At 43.6% G+C, this 15,833-nt stretch overlaps 1 protein-coding gene across 1 annotated transcript in view; it reads right to left on the bottom strand.

The window, feature by feature from the left end:
- ANKRD13B (ankyrin repeat domain 13B) overlaps positions 1-11,657 on the bottom strand; it is a 170,144-nt gene extending 158,487 nt beyond the window's left edge. Inside the window, exon 1 of the mRNA XM_066599585.1 lies at positions 11,257-11,657. Coding sequence (XP_066455682.1) covers positions 11,257-11,358 — 102 coding nt within the window. The 5' untranslated portion in view covers positions 11,359-11,657. The remainder of the gene's footprint in view (positions 1-11,256) is intronic.
- Between the last annotated feature and the right edge of the window lie 4,176 nt (positions 11,658-15,833).

Here is a 15,833-nt window from a genome sequence, read left to right as displayed (position 1 = left end):
CATGTGGCTGCTATGGGGCCTTTGTAAAGAGGAGGCCCAGACATGGTTGTTCCATCTATGTTGCAGTAGGGTGACAAGAACTCCCCTCTACTGAGGAATTGCACTGTTAGCAAACAATGGGTAGGGGATTGACCTAAGAGTAATGGAAGGAACACAATGAGGGTGTCCTGCATGGCAAAAGCAAAAGATGGATTTTCACCTACTCCAGTGGTTTCCCATGCATCGCTGGAACCCTGGTACCCACCACTAGGAACTTAGAAGAAGCAGCGGGCAGGTCGTACATTTTGTACTTCACCACTAGGCCAGTCACAGACTTCCGCAACCATGGAATAATTACCAATGAAGACTGTGATTGTCGAGCGGTCCCATGTACAATGAATGGCACGAGACCACCTTCCTGTTTCCGAGTGGCGGGCATCGGGACGTATGCATTTTTTCTTTATTTTAACCCTTTCCAATCCAATTTGTGTCCTTGATTTCCTAGGGGGCTTACTCTTTTTCTGCCATTATACAACGGCGCTATATGCTGGCTAAAGCCAGTACTACATGAGGTGACACATTGGATAGGCTCCGACAGCAGAGAGGCTGGCAATTTACAGTAAGAGAACCCTGACGGACATCTTCCAACATCATAGCTGTACAGCCTTAAATCATGATGTCTTCAGAGGTCAGACAGTGGATTGGAAAGTGTATATAGAAAGTTGGTTAAGTGTATATATATTTTTTAACAGTCCCAGAAAAACCACTTTGAATGGCTTGTCTGCCCTTTTTGTAACGGATGACCTGTCCTCTGGATAGGTCCGTGTGCTGTACAATGTGCTCGAATCTGTTTCAGATTATGGGTGCGAGAGGAAAAACACCTGCGTAGATAAACCCATTGGAAAAAGGGGTTAATAAGTTGCGCTCATTCCGTGCATCACGCAAACGCACAGACCTTGCACGATTTCCTCTGATGTATAAATACGGCCTTAGACCGATACAGTTCGATAACCTCTTTGGTACACGAACCCTTTCTTTGCGCTCGGCATTCATACCTGTGCAGATCTGGCTGTAATGAAGAACTGCAGCGATCTATTTCACTATCAAATATTCACCGGCAGGAGAAAATGAATTCATTAAAAATAGATCATTGTCTTGTTTATTCTCCTCCCTCGATTCCTGTGTTCCTTTCCTGCTTCCTTTGATTTTTTTTTCCATCTAAAAGATTAATGATTTTATAGTGCTAAAAAGGTGATTACCCTTCCTACCCAGAACCTGTGTTACTCGTTACCATGGCGACAGGTGTACAGAACCTTCCGGAAAAAAAAAAAAAATGGAGGAACTTAAGTGAAAGCGCACTGCTGTTTTTAAAGAAATACGGCTTCAATCGCCGCATTACTAGAATGTATTTTCTGCTCTCAAGGCAAAGTGCATTCTGCGGACCTCCTGGGACAGAAAACAGGGTATTATGCAGAACGCAGCAGGAGACGTATAAATACAAACGGTACATCACAATAGGTAAAATAATAGACATTTTATTAAGTCTCGAGGCTTCCAGTACTTGCAGTAAGCTGTAGCTTGTGTTCACACTGGCAGTTCTGCTCAGCTTTTCCGCCACCAGCTGTGCTATTACTTCACAAAAAGTACAATTACACAGAGACCCAAATACCCTCTTTTGTGCGGTTGTTTGGGATTTTAAAATATTTTGGTTAACAGTAGCAAATTTGATCAAATTAAAAAAAAAACACACATTACCAATGTGTTAAATCTCCCGTTACTCCCGCGGTCAATGATGACCTACCATCCATCCACATGACCCTTACAGCCAATGATTGGCCTCAGTGGTCTTCCGCGTTGCAAGAAATTATCACTACTAAAACCAGTAATTAGTTGCAATGTTCACCTAGATGTCTGACATGCCAACATTGTAGCAATGTAAACAAAAACTATCAGGGAAATAGTCTTTGTTTCCATCCTTCTCCCCTTTATTAAGCTCTGCTAAGTCTGTCTTGAGACAAGATGGATTACCAGCTCACTGAGGGATGATATTACATGTATCCATAGAAGTCTGTGTAGGAGAGAGGGAGGAGGAGGAGCTGAGTGACACACCAAGAGGTAGTGTGACAGCTAATAGTGCTTACTGACTCATAGCTACTGGATTTACATCTACACTGTTCAGTAGTGCTGTATAATGTCTTTTATGCTGCCGTTGTTTATGAAGGAGTGCTACAGAAAGAGAGAGGGGTAGGACGCGTCATAGCAGTTGGTCTGCTACAACCACACTTGGTATACATACTCTTCATGATTGGTCCCCAACTCCAGTCCTCAGGGACCACCAACAGGTCATGTTTTCAGGATATCCTATGGTAAGAACACCTGTGGCAATGTCTGAGGCATTCACAAGAATTACATCACCTGAGCAACACTGAGGAAATCCTGAAAACATGACCCGTTGGATTTAGAGCTTTTTTTTTTTGCTTGACTGAAATGCAAAATACGGAAATGTGAATGAACCCATTGAAATTAACGGAAAGGCTTCTATGTTCCAAGAGTCGAAACACCACTAAGGCTATTATTTCAATTATCCAATTACACCAGAGATATAGAAAAAGAAACGAGTAACGGACAGAGTTTGTCATCAATAACACATAAAGGTAAAGTCACAAACATAGCGAATCTCATAATAAGTCAAAACAACCAATATAGTGGATATTTATAAATGTTTAGTCATTCAAAATATTTTTTTTTTGTTTTTTTTCTTGACTTTTTAGGTTATTCTTACCTCTTTAAAACGTTGGTAAAGTACATATTACGTATCCCAAAACTTAAGTCCAAAACCAGTCCATAATCCATAAAAGTGTTGAAACAAAAACCGGAATTGGTTACAAGCACCATGTTTGCAAGACACACAGCTCCTTTCTTGGAATCCCTGCCAAACAGCTCCTTTTACAAGAAAATTGATGCCAGTCACATATAAACGGGAAATCTAATATTACATGGCGGCCATTCAGGTGAACGGCTGTCCATGTAATATGAAGAAAGACGGCTCAAGTCTGCCAAAATGAGAGACCCCTATATGATATGTCCCAATAAAATATATGAACAAGTGATGTCTTTATGAAATAACTCCTTTATCCTGCCCTTGCGGCGGGGGCATAACTATAGGTCATGCAGGGGATGCGGTTGCACCCGGGCCCAGAAGCTTTAGGGGCCCATAAAGCCTCTTTCTCCATATAGGGAGCCCAGTACTATGAATAAAGCATTATAGTTGGGGGCCCTGTTACAGGTTTTGCATTGGGATCCAGAAGCTTCAAGTTTCGCCTCTGCGGTCCTGCCCATTGACATTAGGGTTAAAAGACCACCAATAGCTGAGGCGATTACCAACCAGACCATTATCAGTTATCGAAGTGAATTGAAGTCAAATGCTGTATACATATAGTCATTAGCTGTATACATATACTGGTAGGCCTCATTGAGAAAGTTGTGTTGAGTTGTGCCAAAGAATCTCAGGTGCAATTCGCATCAGGCACCCGTCCATACGCTGTCAATCTCCACACATTGCATGGGCTAGTCTTCTTCATGAATATGGACCAGCATAGGACATGCAACAATTTTCTTTTTTAACATAGCCCATCAGTTCCTGTTCAAACTCACCCATGTAAATAGCCTCATAGGCTATAATTGGTTCTGTGTGCCCCCCAGAAAATGCAGGGACAGCACACAGACGGAAAATATGGCCATCTGAATGAGGCCTTAAGGGGACTATGCCAAGTTATAAAATTATAAATCATTATGATTGGTAGGGGTTGACCCACTGTGATCCCCAGCGATCCCGGGGTCTGGTTGGTCACAGAGTGAATGGAGCAGATTCGCTTCAATGATAGCGCAGGAAATCACCAAATTCAAGCTCTTTGTGGATCTCTGATGATGTCATGAAGTCAATGGTGCACTCCACCTGGGGACCAACCAGATCCTAGTGGTCCCCCCCATCATAAAGGTACCCTGTAGATGGAGGATAACTTTATAACTTGGCACAACCCCTTTAAACTAATAGCCGATAACATTCCTGTGTACATGTTCCCTTTCAAAACTGTTTGTTCATCACTAGTTGAGTATCTGCAAGTGATAAATAGCTAAAAACCACAACCTGTCAGGATTACAAATGATCATTTCTGCAAAACCCTAAGCGTATAGCCCAATGAAAATGTTAAAAAAAAAATGTATTATGCCTTGTATCACCAGGGCGCTATAAGCTTCTTACATACCCTGACCCCAAGACAAACAATATAATGTATATGGATGCTTGCCCTACTTACTCCCCTCTCGTCAGGCAAGCAAGCTTTTGCGTATGGCTGGCTTTCGGCCAATGCTACAAGGGCCTGACCGCTTCCTTGGCCTGGCATCGGCAAATATGATTCCTGCCCATTTCATATTAATTTCCAGGAAAAATCCAAACAATAGCTGGTTGTTGTTGACTTTGCAAACCACAGGTCGTCATCCTGACAGGTCCGCAGAATAATAATGGCACAGTGAAATATGGCAGCGCTGTACTTCTCATACAGCATACAGTATTACTTCTTATTTACAGGCCATGAATCCTATTTACAATTAGATGGACTGCAACAGATACGATTGTCTAGCACCGTTGGAGATGCGGGCGCGTTCTCCAACATGTACTTAATTCTCATGTATTAAAAATATGAATCCATTAGCTTTAAAATATGCAGTGAAAGAACAGTGCGGCTTATTAGGACGTCGCACAAGAAGAACGTGAAGTTGCTTCTAGCATCTCCAATTTCAAGCAGAGGTTAAAAATAAATGCTGGGGCCTGAATATTCATATAGCTTCACTTTGCCTTTTCATCAGGAATCCGCTGGCCTCCAGTCCGAATATTAGGTGGTTTTTTGTCCTTGTAAGGGTACATTCACAACGAAGGGGGGGAAACTTGCAAGTTTTGCGCATTGTGAGACGCATAAAACTTGCAATTACATGGGCGATTTTTCTCTCTGGCAGCCATACTGTGAGACGAAGGATTCGCGACATGTGGTATTTTCAAGTGAGTCTTGAGCGAGAATACAACATGTACTGTTCAATGCAAGTCACACCCGGGAATATCAGGCCCGACTAGCTGAAGTCCGTGTGAATGCACCCTCCGTTGCCTGTTTTATTAACCCTATCCAATCCACTGTCTGAGGTCTTCCTACATTCTGATTGAAGCTTGTACAGCTCCAATGTCAAAAGACGTCTGACAGGGTATTCTTACCGTCTATTGCCAGCCACTCCGCTGTCGGAGCCTCTCTGGCACAAACACACTGGATTTAGTGGGGGGTAGCAGGTTGAAGAGTGAGAGAGATCTCTCTCTAACACCCGCCGCCCCCGCAAGCCTGCTCGGACCAGTAAGCAGTTACTCGAGAAGAGCGATGCTCGCTCGAGTAACTGCTTTATCTGAGCCTGCTTGCTCATCTCTAATTATATCTAATATAGAAAAATTAAAAACAATTGGACCGCTATGTAAAACAACAGGAATATCCAATCCAAGCCATGCATATATTGTGGCAAATGACCCCCTGCGGTGGGGGACCCAGGGGCTCTAATTTAACATTAACGCTTTTGAAATCCTAATTCCGCATGCTACCATAAGAGAGAACACATAAAAGAAATACGCTGTGTATGAAATCCCCTTAATTTTGCACTAATATGCAATGAACAGAATTTACCAAAAGTATTATGATAATGCTAAAAGCTAAAAGCTTCCAGAAAATGTATAGGAATTAGCTTCAGAATCAAAGGCTCTCACTGAATTAATAATGTATCTCAGTTCACATCCAGCTACAGGTGTACTGCGTATAGGAGAGCAGAATGCAATTAGGAAGCAGTAAAGAATTAGATGATATAACTACAGAGACTTAGAAGGACTTTTAGTGCCCTGAGGCGGAAGACTAACACTAGTGATGTCATGCCACCTAGTGATGTCCCATAATGTTTGACACGGAACACAAACCATATGAAGGGTTCTAATTTCTGACATCCTCAAAATGAGTCCACAGGCAGGAAAGAGAGCAAGTAGGATGCTTGGTTGCACAGCTAGTAGTATAACCAGTAGAAAGAGGGAGATTGTGATCCCAATGTACAGAGCTCTGCTTAGACCACATCTGGAATGCTGTACTCTGTTCTGGAGACCTCATCTACAGAAAGACATTGATAAAACAGAACGAGTCCAAAGACGGGCGACAAAAAATGATGGGAGGTCTCAAAAACAAAACTCATCAGGAAAGAACTTAATTTGTACAGTCTGGACAAGAGAAGGTAGAGGCATGATGGAAACCTTTATATATGTTAGAAGAAGAGAGAAGGGAGAGGGGGACATGATGGAAACCTTTATATATGTTACAGGGAAAAAAGGGAGAGGGAAGACATGATGGAAACCATTATATATGTTACAGGAGGAAAGAAGGGAGAGGGGGACATGATGAAAACCTTTATATATGTTAGAAGAAGAGAGAAGGGAGAGGAGGACATGATGGAAACCTTTATATATGTTAGAAGAAGAGAGAAGGGAGAGGGGGACATGATGGAAACCATTATATATGTTACAGGAGGAGAGAAGGGAGAGGGGGACATGATGGAAACCTTTATATAGGTTAGAAGAAGAGAGAAGGGAGAGGGGGACATGATGGAAACCTTTATATATGTTACAGGAGGAGAGAAGAGAGAGGGAGGACATGATGAAAACCTTTATATAGGTTACAGGAGGAGAGAAGGTAGAGTTGGGACATGATGGAAACCTTTATATAGGTTACAGGTAGAGATGAGCAAGTATACTCGCTAAAGGCAATTGCTCGAGCGAGCATTGCCTTTAGCGAGTATCTCCCCCGCTCGAGACTGCAGGTTCGGGTGCCGGCGCGGGGGAGCGGTGAGTAGCGGCTGTCAGCAGGAGGGAGCGGGGAAGAGGGAGAGAGAGATCTCCCCTCTGTTCTGCCCCGCTCTCCCCCGCAGCTCCGTGCCTGCAGTCTCGAGCGGGGAGATACTCGCTAAAGGCAATGCTCGCTCAAGCAATTGCCTTTAGCGAGTATACTCGCTCATCTATAGTTACAGGAGGAGAGAAGGTAGAGGTGGGACATGATGGAAACATTTATATAGGTTACAGGATGAGAGAAGGGAGAGGGAAGACTCGATGGAAACCTTTATATATGATATAGGAGGAGAGAAAGGAAAGGAGGGACATGATGGAAACCTTTATATAAGTTACAGGAGGGAAGAAGCAAATAAGGAAGATGAAAGACAGCATTCTTTGAAGCCAAAGTTAGACTCTTTATACAAGCCTTGTAAGAATGACTGGGAGGGACATGATGGAAACCTTTATATATTTTACAGGAAGAGAGAAGGGTGAGAAGGGGCATGATGGAAACCTTTGTATATGTTACAGAAGGGGAGGAGGGAGAGGAGGGACATGATGGAAACCTTTATATAGGTTACAGGAGGAGAGAAGATAGAGGTGGGACATGATGGAAACCTTTATATAGGTTACAGGAGGAGAGAAGGTAGAGTTGGGACATGATGGAAACCTTTATATAGGTTACAGGTAGAGATGAGCAAGTATACTCGCTAAAGGCAATTGCTCGAGCGAGCATTGCCTTTAGCGAGTATCTCCCCCGCTCGAGACTGCAGGTTCGGGTGCTGGTGCAGGGGAGCGGTGAATAGCGGCTGTCAGCAGGAGGGAGCGGGGAAGAGGGAGAGAGAGATCTCCCCTCTGTTCCGCCCCGCTCTCCACCGCAGCTCCGTGCCTGCAGTCTCGAGCGGGGGAGATACTTGCTAAAGGCAATGCTCGCTCGAGCAATTGCCTTTAGCGAGTATACTCGCTCATCTATAGTTACAGGAGGAGAGAAGGTAGAGGTGGGACATGATGGAAACCTTTATATAGGTTACAGGATGAGAGAAGGGAGAGGGAAGACTCGATGGAAACCTTTATATATGATATAGGAGGAGAGAAAGGAAAGGAGGGACATGATGGAAACCTTTATATAAGTTACAGGAGGGAAGAAGCAAATAAGGAAGATGAAAGACAGCATTCTTTGAAGTCAAAGTTAGACACTTTATACAAGCCTTGTAAGAATGACTGGGAGGGACATGATGGAAACCTTTATATATTTTACAGGAAGAGAGAAGGGTGAGGAGGGACATGATGGAAACCTTTGTATATGTTACAGAAGGGGAGGAGGGAGAGGAGGGACATGATGGAAACCTTTATATATGTTACAGGAGAAGGGAGGGTGGGACATGATGGAAACCTTTATATATGTTACAGGAGGAGTGAAGAGAGAGGAGGGACATGATAGAAACCTTTATATATGTTACAGGAGAAGGGAGGGTGGGACATGATGGAAACCTTTATATATGTTACAGGAGGAGTGAAGAGAGAGGAGGGACATGATAGAAACCTTTATATATGTTACAGAAGGGGAGGAGAAGAGGAGGGACATGATGGAAACCTTTATACATGCTACAGGAGGAGAGAAGGGAGAGGGTGACATGATAGAAACCTTTATATAGGTTACATGGGGAGATAAGGGAGAGGGGGACATGATGGAAACCTTTATATAGGTTACATGGGGAGATAAGGGAGAGGGGGACATGATGGAAACCTTTATATAGGTTACAGGAGGAAAAAAAGGGATAGCGGGACATGATGGAAACCTTTATACATGTTACAGGAGGAGAGAAGGGAGAGGGGGATATGATGTAAACTGTTATATATGCTACAGGAGAAGAGAAGGGAGAGGAAGGACATGATGGAATCCTTTATATATGTTACAGGAGGAAAGAAGGGATAGCGGGATATGATGGGAACCTTTATATATGTTACAGGAAGAAAGAAGGGATAGCGGGACATGATGGGAACCTTTATATATGTTACAGGAGGGAAGAAGCAAATAAGGAAGATGGAATAGTACCTCCACAGTGCTACCTATTAGGAGGCAGCATTCCTTGAAGCCAAAGTTAGACTCTTTATACAAGCCTTGTAACAATGACTGGAAGGGACATGATGGAAGCCTTTATATATGTTACAGGAAGAGAGATGGGTGAGAAGGGACATGATGGAAACCTTTGTATATGTTACAGAAGGGGAGGAGGGAGAGGGAGGACATGATGGAAACCTTTAGATATGTTACAGGAGGAGAGAAGTGAGAGGAGGGACATGATGGAAACCTTTATATATGTTGCAGGGGGAGAGAAGGAAGAGGGGAGAAGGGGGAGGGGAGACATGATGGAAACCATAATTTATGTCAAATGTATAAAAAAGGTTCAGTAGTGAAGTGTTAAGAAACTAAACACTAAAATAATGGTGCAGAATGGAGGAAAATCAGATGCAACATGAAAAAATATTGTTTTACTGAAAGAGTTGTAAATGCTTGGAACAAACTTCCAGCAGACATGGTTGTGGTTGGAAAATGATAAATTAATTCAGGCTGCCGGGGAAAAGCATAGATCTATCCTAAGAGAGAAATAACAAGCAAATAACGTAAGGGCAGACTAGAGGAACCATGTGGACTTTTTCTGCTGTCAATTTTCTATGTTTCTATGAGCGTCAATAGCTGTCAGTGGGTTGAGCCACATGATTAGGCTGGCTAGCTCAGACAGATGCCACTACTGGACAGAGATCTGAATGTGGCAGAAGCCGCTCGGTCACTCCCTAGGATTATGTGTGAAAACTGTCCTATAGGATTATTGTACAAAATCATTAGGGTTACAATATGTTTATGGCGAATTACCAAACTCACAAGCCCAATATTTCTAGATATGTTCATCTTCTTCTATTTACACATATAATATAGGGTGATATTATATGGCTACCAGAAAGATCATACTACATATTGTACCAGTCAGGAAAACTCATTAAAGCCCACATTTTCATATATTTTTTGTATTATAAATGACATGGCAGACTCCGACCATGCCAAGAAATGAGCATAATATAGAAGGATGGAGGAGAAGAACAGTCCAGCAGGGAGGTGGTTATACACTACAGATGAAGTAGCAGCGGTAGACAGCATGTATGTTCGCCCACATACTACTTCTACATACACTCGCCCCTCCTTTCCTCCTCCACAGTCCCAGTATCGTCTCATGTAACATAACAATATTGATACATTGTATTTACATTACAAACATAGATGTTTATAAATACAGCATACAAAGTGTCAAACAAGAGAAAAGATACAAATATTACCCATACACATAAAAATACCTCCAGAATACACAAGTTGTATCAATGTCATTTAGGGTGCATTCACATGAACAGTTTTCCCGCACGGATTGCGATATGAATTCGCACGGGAAAATAACCCATTGATTTCAATCGTCCGTTATTTCCTATGGAAGACAAAAAAATTGCATCACACTTGCATGTAAATGCGATTTTCATGCAAGTGCGATGCAAATTTTTACTATTGGAACAACATGCGATTTTCACGCATGTGCAGTGATGCAATACGTTTCTTGCGCAAAACGCATTGCAATCGTAGAAAAAGGGGGAAAAAAATCACTGGTTAATAAGAGCGATACCAGATCAGGTTCCTTCAATGATTTTTATTGCGAGTGCGATTTCCTATCGCACTATTTTTTTAGATGTGTGTGTGAAAACCGCATGTGCAGCCATGATGCGATGCCTTTTTCCTCGCAGAAAAAAAAAATCAATCGGTTTACAATGGCGATATCGGTCTGCGTTTCCCCAGCACTTGCCAGCGCTTTTGCATGTGACTAGATGCGTTTTGCAAGAAAAACACGTGAATTTTTTTTACGCGTGCGAAAAAAAAAAATCGCATGTTATTTCAACAGTAAAAATAGAAAAATCGCATAAAACTCACCTTTACATGCGAGTGCGATTTTTTACAATTTTTTCTGCTTCCATAGGGAAGAATGGGCAATTCTTAAACGGAATCGCGCAAAAATGGGACGTGCTACGATTTTTTTCTATCTTGCAGCATCGCCCATGTCATTGCATCCGTTTAAAATAATTTTGGTATTTTTTTTCACTTTTTGCTTAAAAAAAAGAAATAATTGCATTTGTGAATACACCCTAACATAGGATGTGCAGAATAGAAAGAACTGATCCTGCCAGCTAAGAATGGGGAACAGAAGTCGCTGTGAGTCACCATCCAGTACATGCCCATGTATAGTGCAGAACATGCCACAGATGCCCCACACCCTGCTCCATAGTGGGTATATACCCAGCATATGACATGCCACCTCCCTGTGCCCACATATGATGAGACCCACCTGCTTCTCGCTGAGCTCCTTCTCCAGCTCCCGGCATTTGTTGTGCCACACCAGGTAGTGCAGGGGGTATCTGCTCTCCGGACCTTTCCTTGCTGGCATCATCCTCGTCTCATGCTGGATTTGCCCCTCTGCCTCCCGAATGCAGCAGGCAGCACGGTGCGGGGAGGAGAGCGGCGTGGGAGGCTCTGCAATCCACTGCTGTGGGTGCCAGTGTGTGTGCCGCCTGGGTAGATGTGTGTGCAGGGATGGCAGTGGCAGCAGCTCTCTTCTTCCTCCTCACTGCACCCAGCAGGGCAGGGGATCCCCAGACAAGGGAGTGTGGGGCAGTGCCAGGGGCTCCTGGTGGGCTCAGGACTCCTCCCTGGCAGCGCTGTCTCTGCTCTACTGTCTGCCGTGCATTGTGCAGGATGCTGCCAGTGACAGGCGCAGGCGAGTTGCATTATGGGGGATGTAGTTCTTTCTCCGCTTGGCAGGTGCGGCTGTGGAGAGATGTGAGAACGGCATTGTACGAGTGAGTCCTGTCCGTAGAAGCACACTGTATCCGGGACTCGGCTGATTTAGAACTAGGACCACCATAACTGCTTTATGTTCTCCTCTTCTCTTCAGCCCATACACGTTATTACAAACCATCTTCCCCCTCCCCCATAACTCCCGTTTAATGACACTCAGATACGGAAATGTGATATAAAGTGAAACAAAAAATCCAAAAATTTTCACTGTCCACCATAAGACGTCCTTGTTGCCCCTAGCAACCAATCACGGCGCAGCTTTCATTTCTCAAGCTGCTGAGGTAAAATGAAAGCTGTGCTGTGATAGGTTGCTATGGGCAACAAGGACAGTCTTAGGCCTCCCTCACACAGGCAATCGGCAAACACTTTGTCGCTATTTTACTTTCACATTTGGCAGCAGCGCAGTTTAGCTTATCTCATGACGGATGAGGGGCGCTAAATGTCAAAACTAGAACAAACTCCGCTCGAAAATTGCGGTGCTGGAATAGCTGTCTGAGAGGCTCCATTCGAAGCTTGGGAAACGTTATATGACAATGTGCGCGGCGCTAAAAAATGCTGTGCTAGTCGCGGTAAAAAGCGCCTGTATGAGGGAGGCCTTAGGCTATAAATGCTATACTGAGCCTCCATTCATTTCAATGGGGCTTCATAGATGAGCACTTTTAGCGCGGCGTTTCTAACGCGAACTAAATCGAACGTTGTCCGTTCTATTTTAGTGCGTTACAGCAGCGCTTTTTAACGCACAACATAGGGGTTGCGTTAAAAACGCAGTTCTAAAATGCTGTAAAATGCGTTTTTACAAATGCCTGTTTGAGATGGGCTTTAGGCCTCTCTCTCGTTTTTTTTCTGCAAAATGGGGCTTCTCAGATGAGCGGTTTAGCGCAGCGTTTATGAGCCGCACTAAAACGGCTGCTGTATGTTCTATTTTCAGCATTGCAGCGCGTTTTTGATGCATATATTGAACCTAATAGCTTTTTGCTTTGCAATGTTCACGCTGCAGAACACGACCGCAGAATTCCGCAGCGTGAAAGAAATCGTGGCATGTTCCATTTGCCGTGTAAAAACGTGCGGCTGACTTCCACTGTGGTCAATGGAAGCTGTCCATCACGCGATACTTCCGCTGTGAGCACAGCGGAAGTATCATGTGATTACGCGTCACCACCCACCACCCACCACCCGGCTTGCCAGACGGGACTCTCGCAGCGGATCTGGAGAGGTGAGTATGAGGTCTTTGTGGGGCGCCGTGTCAGACTCTGCTGCAATATTCTGCTGGCAGAGCCCGACACGGCCGTGGGCATGAGGCCTTAGTGAAGATCATCCGTCCGTCCAGTGGAAACAGTAGAGCGCGTCCATGCAAGTTACACAAAGTCCTCAGAAATCCAACGTCAGAGCAAGCAGGGAACTGAACGTCCCACAGCCGACTGTGCGGAAGATTCTGCGCAAATGTTTGTGATGTTATCCTTACCGATTGTAGTTGTTGCTGGCCCTGAAACCAGACGATAAAGCGAGGCAACGTTCTTTCTGCAAGAGTATCACAACTCTAAAGACTCCATGAAACCATCAATTTGCGTTAATGTCCAGTGATGAAGCCGCCTTCCACCTTTCGAGGAGTTAACAAGCATAATGCCAGAATCTGGGGGAGTAAAAACCCACCTGTCTACGTGGCGCAGATACGCAACTCTCCCAAGATGAGTGTGTTTTGCGCTATAACCAGCAGGAAAGTGTTTGGCAGCTTCTTTTTCCATGAGGAAACAATCCCGGGGATTTCGTACCTGGACACTACAGATATGGCGTCTGCCTCAGCTGGAACAAGGAATCCCAGGTTTCATCTTCCAACAGGACGGGTCATCCCCCATTTTCACAATGAAGTGAGATGTGAGCTCAGTATGGATTGGCCATGCAGGTGGTGACGATAGCGACCTTCTTCCTCAGCCTCCATGTTCCCCGGACCTTACACCTTGTGTATTTTATTTTCTATAGGCAGTGTTATAGATAGTCTACATGCCCTCCTTACCACCCACCATGCATTATCTGCCAGTACGTATCAGAGAAGCCATTGCATCAGTCAGTCATGATCCGCTACAACATGTATGGCAAGAACTTGACTACCGGCTCCGTGTGTGGAGTGATAAAGGGGGCCACACTGATCACCTCTGATGTGGAAAACATTTTTTGAGTTTCTGTTTCTACTGATGTCAAATGTATGTATCTGAGTGCCAATAAAAGTTTGTTCTGAGGGTTTTAACCCCATTCATGACGCGGCCCCTTTTCCTTCCCCCTTTAAAAAAATCGTAACTCCTTTATTTATCCATCAATGTCGGTGTATGAAGGCTTGTTTTTTGCAGGACGAGTTGCAGTTTTCAATGGTGCTATTTAACCCCTTAATGACATGGCCTATTTTGGGCTTAAGGACCAAACGATTTTTGGCGGATTTTCATCTCCATTTTTCAAAAGCCATAATTTTTTTACTTTTGTGTCGACGCGGCCGTATAAGGTCTTGTTTTTTGCGTGGCGAATTGTAGTTTTTGATGATGCCATTTTTGGGTACATAGACTATATTGTAAAACTTTAATTATTTTTTTTATGATAATAGGGAGAGAAAACGCATTAATTCTGCCATAGATTTTTTTTTTTTTTACAGCGTTAATCATGCAGCATAAATGATACAATACATTTTTTCTGCGGGCCGGTGTGATTACAACGATACCAAAATTCTTACATTTTGTTTAGGTTTTTCCACTTTTCTGCAATAAAACCCCTTTTTTGGAAATCTTTCTTTTTTTCTATATCGCTGCATTGAAAGTCCTGTAACTTTTTTATTTTTCTATGTACGGAGCTCTAAGAGGGCTTTTTTTTTGCGAGACGAGCTGTAGTTTTTATTGGTACCATGTTGGGGAATATATGGCTTTTTTGATCACTTTTATTGCATTTTTTGTGAGGCAAAATGCTAAAAATTAGCATTTTGCCTCGGTTTTTTAATGTTTTTTTTTAAAGTTTTTTGCCGTACAAAATAAAAAGCAAGTTCAACTTTTTGTACACGTCGCTACGGACGCGTCAATACCAAATATGTGCCATTTTAATTTTCTTTTACCTATTTTTATGCTAATATGAGAAAAAGCACAAAAAAGGTTTTTTTTAAAAATCTTTTTATATTTTTCTTTTTTGTACATTTTTATTAGCTTTTTTTTTTACACCATCTATGTCCTTCTGAGGGACTTAAAGCACAGCACTGATGATCGCTGTGATAAGGCATGGCAGGACTTCTGTCCTGCCATGCCTTATCGCTTATACAGCGATCCCAGGCACTGGCAACACAGGACGCCAGTATCTGGCATCCTGTTGCCATGGCAACAGGTCGGGTTCTCTGTGATTATATCGTGAGAGCCCGGCAACTTCACAGAGGGAGCGCGCTCCCTCTGTGAACCCTTCTCATGCTGCGATCTATATAGATCGCGGCAGGGAAGGAGTTAACAGCAGGGGGCGCATCTCCGATGCACCCCCGCTGCTGTACCGGAAGGCCGGCTATGACTCACAGCCGGTTCCTGCTGTGGGATAGCGCGGGATCAGTCATGATCTCGCGCTATTCCTATGACGTAAGGGTATGTCATTTTGCGGGAAGTACCCCACTCCCATGACGTACCCTTACATCATGAGGAGGGAACGGGTTAAAGTACCATATCATGTACTGAAAAACTTTTACAAAATACACAGGGATGGCTTGATAGGCAGTCTCCTAAGACAGCCCTGGGGAAAGACCCCCGGCTGCCATGACACCAGCACGGCTCCCCCAATCTCAATGGTCTTTCTTTTAGATATAGCTGTTTCTGGAAAAAGAAGTGTTAAAACAATATCAATGCCTTTACAGCTCCAACCAGAGGTTGGCACTCAGTCTTCAAAGCACATGTGTTGTTACAGAAGCAGGGTTTATTTAGTCTATTAGCCATGCAGAAGTTTAGGAAAACCTGAGCATCAACCCTTCCTTCTGAGAAGTGACAGTCATCCAGCTTTATCACAAATATGTACATTTCTTAACATTGAACTTGCAATGCCAAGAAGGACAATCCTTAAGGT

This window comes from Eleutherodactylus coqui, chromosome 4 (assembly GCF_035609145.1).
Source record: "Eleutherodactylus coqui strain aEleCoq1 chromosome 4, aEleCoq1.hap1, whole genome shotgun sequence".
NCBI lineage: Eukaryota > Metazoa > Chordata > Amphibia > Anura > Eleutherodactylidae > Eleutherodactylus > Eleutherodactylus coqui.
The sequence above is the reverse complement of the archived record's forward strand: the minus strand, read 5'-3'. Positions and strand labels throughout refer to the sequence as shown.